Source organism: Channa argus, chromosome 8, assembly GCF_033026475.1.
Source record: "Channa argus isolate prfri chromosome 8, Channa argus male v1.0, whole genome shotgun sequence".
Taxonomy (NCBI): Eukaryota; Metazoa; Chordata; class Actinopteri; order Anabantiformes; family Channidae; genus Channa; species Channa argus.
The window spans coordinates 27,544,459-27,557,484 of NC_090204.1; the positions used below are offsets into that span (position 1 = coordinate 27,544,459).

The 13,026-nt window shown below is 39.4% G+C and overlaps 1 protein-coding gene across 26 annotated transcripts in view; it reads right to left on the bottom strand.

Moving 5' to 3' along the window:
• Positions 1-13,026, bottom strand: part of ptprfa (protein tyrosine phosphatase receptor type Fa) — a 316,431-nt gene that overhangs the window by 176,144 nt on the left and 127,261 nt on the right. For all 26 annotated transcript variants that reach the window (XR_010914989.1, XM_067512515.1, XM_067512498.1 and 23 more), the window contains one exon: positions 12,072-12,213. Coding sequence is in view for 25 of the 26 variants with exons in the window: in XM_067512515.1 (XP_067368616.1) it covers positions 12,072-12,213 (142 nt within the window). In the remaining variant the exon portion in view is untranslated. The remainder of the gene's footprint in view (positions 1-12,071; positions 12,214-13,026) is intronic.

Genomic DNA, 13,026 nt, shown 5'->3' on the forward strand with positions numbered 1-13,026 from the left:
AGCAGCTGTTGCTGTGTTACTAGCTAATGCTGACAGGTACAAAAAGAAATAAAAGTTTGTTCTATGTTTTCATTATGACCATAACCTGTGTAAACCGTTCTTCAAATAAGTTACTTTTTTCTGTCTCGTGTTTATGCTCCTCCATATGTGTTTGCCTGCTGCACACGCACAGTGCGGGAGAAACCTGCCAAAAAGACCGGAATTTCCGATGGAATGATAGAAACAAAATCAATAGCATCGTATTACATAAATATTAAATATCGTCATATCGCAAAGCCATTGTCAGTCGGCATTGATTAGCTCATGTGCTGCTAATGTTTTTTATTTTCTCTCTGTCTCTTTCTCTGTGTGTGTTTGTGCATGATTTGTACTAACAGGGCACATATTCATCTCTCTACGATGACTGATAATGTTGTTGTTCACATTAAAAGTGCCACATACTGTAGTTCCGTGACAAATTAAAGCAGAGACCTGGGGAGTAAAGTCTACAACTTTCACGTCCACACTGCTGACCAATCGTGCTATAAAGCAGCAGTAAATGTTGAATTGTTGGTTTTAGAAAGGTGCAGAAAATAGTCCGCAGACAATACATTTTTAATATCAGAATGGTGTGTATTTGTGTGTGTGTGTGTGTGTGTGTGTGTGTGTGTGTGTGTGTGTCCCCCTATCCAGTGTACAGTTTATCACCTGGTGTAATGTTGTCCTTTCAGCTTCGGGAGAAAACAGGAAACCTTGGTTTGATGGAGTGGATTTCCCTGACAATTTAGCTACTGTTGTCATCTAAGAATTAAAGTAAAGTAAAGTAAATTAAAGTAAAGCAAAGCAAAGCAAAGTAAAGTAAAGTAAAGTAAAGTAAAGTAAAGTAAAGTAAAGTAAAGTAAAGTAAAGTAAAGTAAAGTAAAGTAAAGTAAAGTAAAGTAAAATAAAAAGCTAAAAATTCAAACTGTGAGAAAACCAGTGGAATTTCTGATTCCCAGCTATGTAGCACTCTTTCATCAGACGCTTCCTTCTTTCAAAGCACACAGTTTATAACACAGCCTTGTGACTAGAGAGATAAGATAACTGATGACATCATTGGTGCTTTGTCAGACTTGCTGTGGCTCAGCTGAGTAAACTGATCTTCTAACTGGGAGACTCTCTTTCTGATAAGGCTACGTTTTAAACACACACCAGGCCCTTTAGACATCGGAAATTTCAAGTTATCCTTTTAACCCCGTGGTTCAGATTATACTGTATGAGATCTCTGTATAGGGTCTACATGATTTTGAAGCTATGTGTGATTAGCATTTGTAAAATTTGGTCACATGATGACATGTCTCTCTGGCCCGAAAGCAATTGGATGGATGGAGTGCCACTCTTAATCGTGCCATATTTTCTACCTGTCATTAGATGTCTTCAAATAACCACACATATTGATGATAATAAACCTGCTGCCCTACTGGTATAAGGTAGGGATCCTGTAAAACCAGAACTCCAGTAGATGTAATGATTGACAGCAATCCAACCTACATTTTGCATAATACAAATAGATTTGTTCCCATATACCAGCAATAAGAAAGAGAAGTACCAAAAACATGAATATACAGTATGTTCTGCAGCACATGCATCATATGAGAGATGAATAACTACTGGCAATCATAAATCTGGCTGTAATACGATATCCAGTGGGGCACCAAATGTTTAGCCATCAGCAGTAAAAACACTAAGACATGCTTTTGTTGCACATTTAGGTTTCAGGCCTGGATTTTGTCAGACACTGATGTGTTCCTGACATTTATATTTGGCTCCTGGACACAGAATTATAGATGTGTTTACAGCTGTACAGTTTGTCTGCTGCTTGTGATGGATCTGACTCCTCAAGGACTCAAAGTGCAGCTCCACAGTAAGATGATTTAAATATCATTTTGCTTTTCTCCTTTGTTGAGTTGTTTACACACTAGCCATAGAAAGAGGCATGACACACAGGGCCGATGTCAAAAAACATTGTGTTGAAGACCAGCTTCTATATTGGCTCACGCTGCGTTTTGTCTGGGCTGACAAAATGCAACACGCTGCGAAGACGACAGCTGACGAGCTCGTAATGCTGCACGTTCTGTGCTTGTGTTAAAGGAAGACCAGGGTCTGCACACCACTGTCTATCACCGCAGATGGTTTATCGTCTGACAAGATGTTATCAACTGTACTGACATTGATAATCTCTTACAACCGTACAATCCGAGGGGTCTCCCTCCCCAACTTAACAGAAAAGCTGGTGATCCAATATGACTAGTGCCAATGGCTTTGGACGCACCGCAAAAACTAAGCTAATGGACATGCACCAATGTTGTGTGAAGCCAATGGTTATTGGCTTGTTGCATCACAGCCTTAACATGAACAAATAAGATGCTGTGGATTTACTGGTGATGGTGAATTTGCACTAAACAGATACGGAAAGCTGGAGTTGCTGGTCAGTGGGCTGCTGCTGATTGAGTTTGTCCTGTCAAAACAAGCAACGACGAGGCTGATCTTGGAAAGTGGTCAAAAAAGTTTTTTAATTCTCCGCTTTTAAACTTGCATGACAGCCAAAATGTAGATGTCAATATCAGGTTATGCTATTTAACACTAAATAACTAAATAACAGTTTCCTGGATGAAGAGTCGGCTGCAGCTTTCAGTCAGTACAAACATACAAACACAACAGTCTTTCCACCAACTATCACAGATTGCTAGACAGTGTGGAAGTGGCACACACGTGATGACTGAGGAAACTGGGAGCAGCACACTTAACAACTGGTCAGGAACAACATTCTGGAAATGGACACAACCCTAAATCCTACATGAGTCGAACATTCTCATGTGCTCTTGTGCCAAATATGGCAACAAAAGAGATCTTACATTTTTTTTAACTTAATGAGAAATAAAACAGGATACTCATAGATGTAAAAAACAATGCAGACTATAGAGCCTATGGGGCGGCTGTAGCTCAGTTGGTCAGTGGTTCGATCCCGCTACATGTCAAAGTGTCCTGGGGCAAGACACTGAACCCCAAAGTTGCTCCCGGTGGGTCAGGTGAGCACCTTGCAGGGCAGCCACCACCATCGGTGTGTGAATGGGAGCAACTTTGGATAAAAGTGCTATATAAGACCATTTATTTATTATTTTATTATTTTAGAGCCTACAGAGGCAAATCAAAGCACAATAACTATAAAACATTGCTACATTCAGGTGAAGCTGTATTTACTGTAGGACTGTGGGTATCAGCTGCTGATACTGGTTGTAAATTTTTAGAAAGATCTTATCTGACTGTCACAACCAAATCACACTCATAATCAGCTGTACAGTCGTTAGGTGTGAGGCCGCCTTCAAGAAGACATCGGTGTCTGTTAACAAATAAATGGAAAGCTTGTTAAAATTGGAAATGACCTCTGCTTTACCATAACTGAAAGGCCTGACGCCCGAACTGTGAAATAAACTGTGAATTTTCTGATCCGTTCCACTGCTCCTTTGTAGGATGATATCATCTGTTTTATTTCTATAACTGTTTGTTTTAATGTATTGTATGTTTATGTTGTAATGTATAAAACTGGATTCTTTTGTTAATGAGGCCTCCAAGACCAGTGGCAGAGGAAATTCAGCCCATGAGCCAACTTTGGTATATTTTGAAAAATATAATACGTACACAGTGTTATTTTCAAAAATAAATAATAAATTAAACAAAATGATTTGAAGACACTACAAATGTTACAAAACACAACACATTGTGTGTAGTTGTAGTTGTAGTATAGTACCAATATGCAGCAAAGCTAAATGCTGAAAGAACCTAGTTTTTGTAGCCAGACTTTTTGTTTTACTTAATTGTTTTATAAACAGGTCATTTCTAATACAAATTTTAAGTATTCTACTAGTTGGAATCTTGTTTGTTAAACTTTCAAACTATTATAGTTTAAAAAAACTACATTTTTTATATAGTTTTCATAACTTTCAATGAATGTGCTTGTTCTATAACCATTAAAGGCAAAGTCAGTTAAATATTAGTAATTACATCTTGTTCCTGCACATGAAAGTGCAAAGTGCGGCAGCAGTGTAGCTGCTATTCATTTTTCATAATGTGTCATTTATCACTGCTAAGCTATCTTCAGCTCTCTTAGACTTAACTTTCTGCTCCTGACGTCTGTCTGTCTTCTGGCCTTTGGGGGTTTCTTGGTGCTTGTATGGACAAAGGTATGGCTGACTTCCATGCAGGAGATGGAGAGTGCTAGTGCAGGACAAGGGCTAGAAAGAAACTAATTAGCCATATCAGATGCCAGGGCCACAGGGTGGACTCACTGATTCAATCCCCTATGAGGCAACATTTGCCAAAGTATCCTTGAGTAAAAATACTTCACCTGTTCCAAAAGCACAAGACTTGGCTCATCCTGAACTGCACAATGGGGATTTCCAAAAGAAGACAGGTCCCGTTTCCCCCCCCTTCACTGTTCAAAAAGTTGAAAAAAGTCGCTTAAAAAAGTCACCTACTGCATTATAAAAGTTATTTTCACTTTCACTGCTTCTCCTGTTTAGGGCCCCAGCTGTCACTGGGTGGGGTACACCCTGCACAGGTCGGGCACTAGGGGGAATTGCTTAACTTGCATGTCTTTGGACAATGGGAGGGAGCCGGGAACAAATCCGAGTACCAAACAAGCACAGGGACAACATGCAAACTACACAGAACGGCCACAGCCAGGGGTTCAAACTGGTGACCCTCTAACTGTTAGGCAGCAGCTCTAACTACTCCACCACCATGCAGCCCACTATTTAATATAATGGCTTGCTAATTTACTGTAGCTCAGAGATAAAAACCAAGTATATTATATATTATGTTATCATAGAGTATCATATAATAATAACCAAGTAAATTTCCTGTGTATGTACTCACGTGCACCTCAGACACATGTGCATGGGTTTACTGTGGCTCGTTATTCTTGCTCATCATATCTAGTTTTTCTCAGTTTAGGATGATGATCAGAGTTTCTTTAAGTTACTATTCTTTTGTAACCATAGTCAGTGTTTAATGTGCCAAAAAAACTGAGATGATAGGAACAATCCAGGTTATCTGTGTATTCTCGGACAATTCTACGATCCTACAAATACTGTGCATGGCCTGCGTTTTTTGCTTACAGTAAATGGTCATTATGCATCTAACAGACTGAAATGACATGTATCTCTGATACACCTTACTAGTATTTTATATAAAGGCTGGAGCAGGCTTATTTGTGCAACCAGTGTTGGGCTCATTATTCAAAAAATGCTATATATTACTCATTACTTGTTACGGTTCAATGGTTTTAATTTTATTACTTTACTTATTACTCCGATTACAGAGAGAGCGAGAACATTCAGGAGGACCAGTAATTACTGATAATAACTAACAGAACGCTCATCATTTCCTGACCTTAATTAAACATGTGGCAAAGTTAATAACATGAGTTGTCGGTGTTGTTGTGCAAAGACCGTGACATAGCACCACCTTTGTTTGTGAAGCAGCATCTTTCCATCGCACTGTGACTTTATCAACATGCACAAACTAAACAGCAAATGTTAATATCTAGCGTCCAGTCAAGAGCTCCTCAAGGATTCTCAAGAGAAATCAGTAAAGAGTCTGCTAACCATGTGCTAACTGTATTTATATTCAATTTTTTCCTAAATGTTTCATACTTTGACTCACGTATCTATCTAACGGATGCTCTCTCCGTTCACACACTGTAGAAGCTGGAGTTGTGGTGACTAGCAGCAGGTGAGGTATCATGTAAATCAATATGCTCACTCAGACCTGATGCAAATAGACCAAGGGTTAATCAGAGCCAGTGCAAACAAAGACAGTAGCACTGGCAGCAGCACAACGCTCCAACCAAAAAAACAAGCAGCTGCACCACACAGTTTTAGACATTAACAGACCCACTTGGTCCCAAAAATTAAGTTTGTATACAACTAAACTGTAAAGATGAAGATGTTTTTTACAGTATTGCCATTAAGCCACATTATGTTTTCTAGGAACATACTAAGAATATACAGTGATACTGAATATATCAATAACATGTTACCAGACAACATCTTTTTCAACATATCCAATTGGATTTCTGCTTAAATATGTGATCTTGCATTAAAGCATCAAGTCTGTGGGAAAATAACATTACTAAATCAATTTATGGTTGTGTTTAGGCAGTTACAGAAGGGTCAGTGAAAGGTTGATGGCTGGTTTAATAAAACAAACAGTAAATGTACATGTACAACATGTGTTTAATTAGTTTTAATAAAAGCAGCATTTAATTCACAACAAAATGATTATCTCATTTTGCAGTTTGCTTGACCAACATCAAGACCAGCATCAAGCAACAGTGGAAGAGAATTTGGGCCTGTCGTGATTCAGCTCTTTCTGACTGGGCCCACTTTGCATTCTAGTGACAGAGTGGACCATTGAATTCTGAATCAGGACCTGCTGTCAGTTGGGAACTAAGCGATACTGTATCCACAACTTCAGGTTTCAGTTGGATTAGTCTCATTATTTCTATTATGAGGACACCGAGCCTAACAGACATTCACAAATTCATGACTTCATGGAAAATGTGAAGGGTGAACTAGGGTCATTAGCACAACTCTGTACATGAAGTGAAGAATGTAAAAGTGGTGAATGTGCACTACACAAACACACACATTATCATAAAAAATGCTACTGTCATATTGATTTCACTGTGAGATTATAAAGTCACATCTAGACTATTTGACGACTTTATTTAGAGAATCTGTTGGTCGCTTGTTTACTGTGCAGTGTCATCCACCTGGTATCTCTTATTGAACCCATTAGTGCCAAAACAAGACAAGTAAATCCTGTTACTTCCTGCTGAAGTCTAGCTATTTCAGAAAGCATGCACTCTGTTAAAGGCCAGCCATTTCCCCAGGGTTAGTGATTTCAAGTGGAGAAATGACTACAGCTCTTGGCTTTAGCTGAGGCGCAGAGACACCACACCACATAGAACCAAAACCAAGGTAGTTTTTCATCATACAGACTTAAAATATGTGGTTAATTATTACCATCCAAATAGGATATAACAATGTATTGTACTTGACTGTGTAAATGCAATTAAACATTGATTCTTTTTCACTGCTGAAAGTCTTCTTTTACTTCAACTTTAAAATCCTCAGTCAGAAATTCTGGTATCATCTTCAAAATACACTACTATTAGGTGTGTCAGCGCACACAAACGGATGGTGGTAGCTGCTGTGCAAGGTGCTCAACTGAACACTTCGACATGTAGCCAGGAGCTGGGATTGAACCACTGAGCCTGGGGACCATGGACGACTGCCTTACCAACTGAGCTGCAGCCGCCCCTTCTCTACTTGCCATCACTGTATGGCCTCAGGAACACCAGAGTTCACCGTGCAATCCACAAATGCAAGTTACAGCTGTGTCTTGCAAAGAAGAAGCCACATGTGAACATGATCCAGAAACCCAGCCGTGTTCTCTGGGCCAAAGCTCATTTCAATTGGTCTGATGCAAAATGGTCAGATTTTGGTCAGATGAATCAAAATTCGAAATTCATTTGAGAAACTTTGGATCCCATGTCCTGCAGACAAAAGAGGAGACAGACTATCCAGCCTGTTATCAGCGGACAGTTCAAAAGCCTGCATCTCTAATGGTGTGGGGTTGCATTATTGTCTATGGTGTGGGCAGGTCACACATCTGCTAAATCACATACTGCATCCATCACAACTGCATGGCTGTGCAGGAGAAGAGTCCAGGTGTGGAACTGGCCTGCCTGCAGTCCAGAGCTTTCACTAATAGAACACAATTGGTATATTATAAAACAAAAGATCTGGCAACAAAGACCAGGATTGTTGAGCAGCTAGAATCCTACATCAGGCAATAATGGGACAAATTCCTCTTCTAAAACTCCAGCAACTGATCTCCTTACTTCCTAGATCTTTCCAGACAGAAGAGAGGATGCTACACAATGGTAAACATCGCCCTATTCCAACTTTGTTGAGATGTGTTGCTGCCATCAAATTCAAATTGAGTTAATATTTTTGTATGTCTCAGTTTCAACATCTGATATTTTCTTTTGGAAAAAAAAATGGATTGATGACATTTGCAAATCATTGCATTCTGTTTTTATTTACGCTTACACATCCTCCCAACTTGTTTGGAATTGGGGTTGTAAATGATCTGCTTCCTTCATTTAAAAAACCTTTTATAAGAACATTAAACAATCAAGTGCGTAACAAGTGCATATTTGCAGATCCCTTTAAATTAGGTTTGCTGTATATACATATTTTAATATCTTTTGTGTCTGACTTGTTCACGAAAAATATTTCCTAACTATTTCAGGGAAATATATTTTTTTAATACATTGTATTGTGTAAACATCATCTCTAGGAGACAGGGTTGCCACATGGGGCCAACACAAAGTATAACCCAGGTGATGAATCATTCATAAATTAAATAAGATGCTATTATTAATAGATGCTGTACAGAGCCATTTATAGAGTTATATCCCTGTCATGCAGATAAATATGTATTCTGCCAAAGCTTATAGACAGCTTCAGCTACACTACCCACATTCCCTGTCAAAGTGCTCATAGACTTCTGAGGAAAATATACAAAACGGAAAATTCCAGTCACCTCGCAGAGATTGGTTGCTGCTGACACAGAGCGAAGAGCGGCAGCCAGGAAAACAGTGGGAAAGAAATATAACACTTTTAAAGACAGTGATGTTGATTCAGGGCCTATCGGTGCAACCAGCAGTACCACTCTGGGCGATAACAAGTGCAGGACGCTTGTGTGGAGTGATGTGCCTTTGCTGATCTTGATTGTCACAATCAACCAAAAGTGAAAAGTATAAGATGTTCTGTGTGGAAAGACATGCAACTCCCACGCGTGAGAAGAACCTCTCATCTCGCTCTGCCTTGTACTGGCTGCAGTTCCTGCTGTCTTCACCGTCTCCCTCACTTCATCCCCTTAAGCTCTCTCTGTCGGTTCACTTTATGACTAATGCTGCACTCTCATTACCCAAAGTCCTGCTGTCGACTCTGCCGCAGCTTCATCCGCACTCCCTCTCTGTCTCTCTTCTCGCATTTCTGCCCACTCTCTATTATTGCTTTTTTCTGTTTTGTATTTTTATTCTCTTTAGATGTCATTCTTTATGCGACTGACTGAGACACACACACACACACACAAGCACATGCCCCAAGTGAGACATCAGAGACAAGTTTTGCTTCAAAAAAACACAATGCCTGTATGATATTTAGACAAAATGGTGACTTGGAGTAAAACCAGGTCTTTATTATGATATATACTGAATTTCATCTTTTACTTTTTGCAAAGGCAATTGAAAAACATTAAGATGAATATACAGCATTGAGGAGTGAACCATTTCACACAGATTCAGACAACCAGCATGTCCCTTGTAGCCACTAGAAGTTCTGACATTTCACTTTTTATATGAAGCAGCTGTACAGTGTGTATTTTACATCTCTGATTTCTTTCCCAAAATGCAATTTATATGCGTGTGGTAAAGCTTGAAAACGGTTTCATATGACCATGGAAAGCTGCTGAAAATATTGCATCATCCATAAACTCTTCCTATTTAGTGGTAGGGCAACATTAAATTATTTAAAGACTAACGGCTTTAAAAGTCTCCTACTCTGAGAAAATATACCTGTTGGTTCTCTCATTGAGAGACAGATGCTAAGGCTGATGTCAGTTTCAGAACACAGTTTGCTTTATGCCAGGTTCAGACTACATGATACAAGCCTCATAATAAGTGGACCCAAAAGACGCAGCGTGGACAGAAAACAGTCATCAATTGACGTTCGTGGTGTCCTTAAACAAGAGCGTTTAGTTTCAACGGCTCCATTGAGCTGCTCAGTGGCCATATGTCAAACTGTGGTTGTACTTGTGTGAATGTGTAGCAGAGTGATTGTGATCAGAGCGTTCCTGCAAAAGAGAGCGAGCCTCTCGGTACAATAAAATAAACAATAAAAAAACATTAATAATATTAATAATTATAATGTCTCAAAGTGGACACAACCGTTAATTTAAAACTAAAATACGAAAAAGCTTAATTACCTGTTTAAGGATGAGTAACTCTTGTCTGGACAAATATATAAGCACATATCTAATTGGTTACTGCACTGTTTATTAATGGCTACAACAGCAGCATATCTTGCACATATTGCAGATGTACACACAGTGATGGTGCATGAATCCCAGTGACCACTCTACTTGTTCTTCGCCTTTCCTATTCATTTATAACTACATCTCAGCATCTCCGAAATACGGTAGCACAGTCCCCACTATTTAAAATAAATACAAAATTAGTTTCAGATAAGTGTCAGTCTGATCCAGATGTATTTAGAAAGCTGTTAAATGAATAGGTGTAACATGAGTAAAAAAAAATAAAAACCCTATTTGGAACCACCTTGGTAAAAGTCCACAAATGATAATTGAAATGGTAATTTTGTGGAGGCTAAAATGATTTGCATCACTCATCATCAGGTAAAGTATATATGGTTATGTAAATGCATCAGGCTACGTTGAGGCTTATTCTGTTCATTAAATATTAGTCTGTTAGTAGAGATTATCACTCTGGCCCATCACTCTTTCTTAACAAGGCCCTGAGTGGTTTTAAAAAGAAAAGGGCCTGTTTGTTTGGTGCAACAAGCTCTGGAGCCCCAGGCTGTGTTTACTGCTGACAATATCTACATGGCAGAATAAGTATAATGGGTTCCTGAGTGACTTGGAAAAGGCTGCCAGAGAGAGACAGTCCTTTTTTGTGTGTGTGGTTGTTTGCCTATCAATTAGAGTGTCAATTAAATAAATGTGTTTGGGCTCCATCTTGCCGCTGGCACAGAACAAAGCTGTCTAGAGACACACCTACAGGAGTTTCCCAGCCAAAATCACTTTCAACACATTCCTGCTCAATAAACACGATCACAAAGAGTTACTGGGCTCTATGTGGGACTGAGACGTCTAACAGCCAAACCACACACGGACTTTTTGTTCCATCAAATAGGGAGCTTAGCTCAAAGTTTCAAATGTTTACTGCATTTTAGTCACTGTAGCAGAAACATGTCCTTGATAAAGATTCAATCCCAGGCATAACATTCATTTAACAGGTTCGACTAAACCACCAACAGAAACCACAAAGGCCTAAATATCATCTTTTATGTGAATAACGGCCGTATTCATATAGTCCGCATGTGTTGCAATAATATTGCAAACCAGACGTCGGCATATTTAAGGATGGTCGTTTTAGAAATAAGGAAGAAGCTTAATACTTTCCCTTAAAAAAAGTGTCAGATATTAAAAAGATATTTTGACAGGACTTTATGTCTCGACACCTGGCTGCAGTCCTTACAATCTATTTGATTTAAGAATGTGTTTTTTCAGGAGCTGTGGTTCATTCAGTAGGAGGAATTACCTTCACCCCATAGCGTGAGTGTTTGGATTTATCACAGATAATATGTTTTTGGTGTCAACAGCATGTGACACTGCTCCTCACCCGCCCATGTCGCTTCAACCACTACAACTTCTGTCTGTCCCAACACATTTCTATACCCCCACATAATTTTGGGCATATCTGGTGCCAATTAGGTAATTATTCAAGGCAACCTAGTGACCCCTCACTTCTTAAAAAGTCTCCAGGTTTCTCCAATATTTCAGGCCAACCTCAAAATTACATCTTTACAGAGACTCTACTGAAAAAGAACAGACCTTGCAAAATGTATTTGTGTATTATGCATTAATTTTCTAAGCTTTAAATTCTTCTGCCCCTATTAAATGTACTGTGACTAAACAGCACTGTTGTACTCTGACTTGAGCTGATCTGCTGTAAATGGTTGAAATTGAAAATAAACAGGATGAGTCAAGAAGAGTGCTCTATGTGTTGTCTGTACTCAAGAGGACCAGCTGTAATGTAAAGGGCCACACAGGGTCACATGAACATATAAACCCCTTCAGCTGTTAGAGTCAGAGTGGTGAGGGGGGGGATCAGCTAGGACGCGTGGCATCTGTGGATCAGTGAGACAGAGGAAGTCAAACAAGCATTAAAGTCTTACCCTCTAACACAGTGAGCTTGGCGCTGGTGTTGATCTCTCCCACACTGTTGGTGGCTGTGCATTCATAGATGGCTTCATCGCGGTGGGTCCTCAACGGCTGGATACGCAGCACAGAGCCAGAGCCATCATCAAACTCAATCACCTGGGCAGATGACAGCATAGGAGGATTAACGTAATCGTCTGTGACTTATCCATTCAAATTAATGTCCGATGTTCTCCTCTCTGCTGCAGACCTTACTAAACAGTTTTTAACTCATGAAAATTCCCAATAAAGTTGGAAAGAGAAGTACTTGTAAAAAATACAGAGCCTCTGAATTTGTCAAAAAAAAAACAAAAAGCAGTAGTTTGGAGTAGTCCCCCATACTGAAAACACTGCTTTTGATGGGTCTTGTGATGAAACATATTCTAAATCGTACAAATATGTTACACAGTCCCTTCAGGAAAATGGACCTACCCAAATTTGACCTGTCCTTGAATGCATCACATCATATGTTCTAAAATATGTGCTGATGCTTTCTCATTGTAAAACCTGCACATAGAGGCAAATGCTGGATCCACATATGACAAGATAAGAGCGAATCATCGGATTTTAGAAATATGCAGAAAATATGCAGGATATTTGTTGCATCCTTTAATAGGGGTCGAAAGTCAGTGGAAAAAGTTTCAGCTTAAAATTATGCAAGGCAATTCCCGGGTGTTAACAGTTTTGCACCATTTACTACAACATAAAGTCATGACACTTTTTCTACCATCCTGCAGGCAAACATAATCAGACCATCGCTGAAACTCAGGAAAATAACAGTGACAGAGTAGCATGCATCACAAGTGCTAAGATCAGGGTGAGGGATAAAACCACAAAGCGAAGTATGTTAGTCTGTTTGCAGTTGAAGTGGGCAACAACCCTAATTTTGGGAGACATCCTTCACACATCACCGCACTTGCTGACTACTAATGG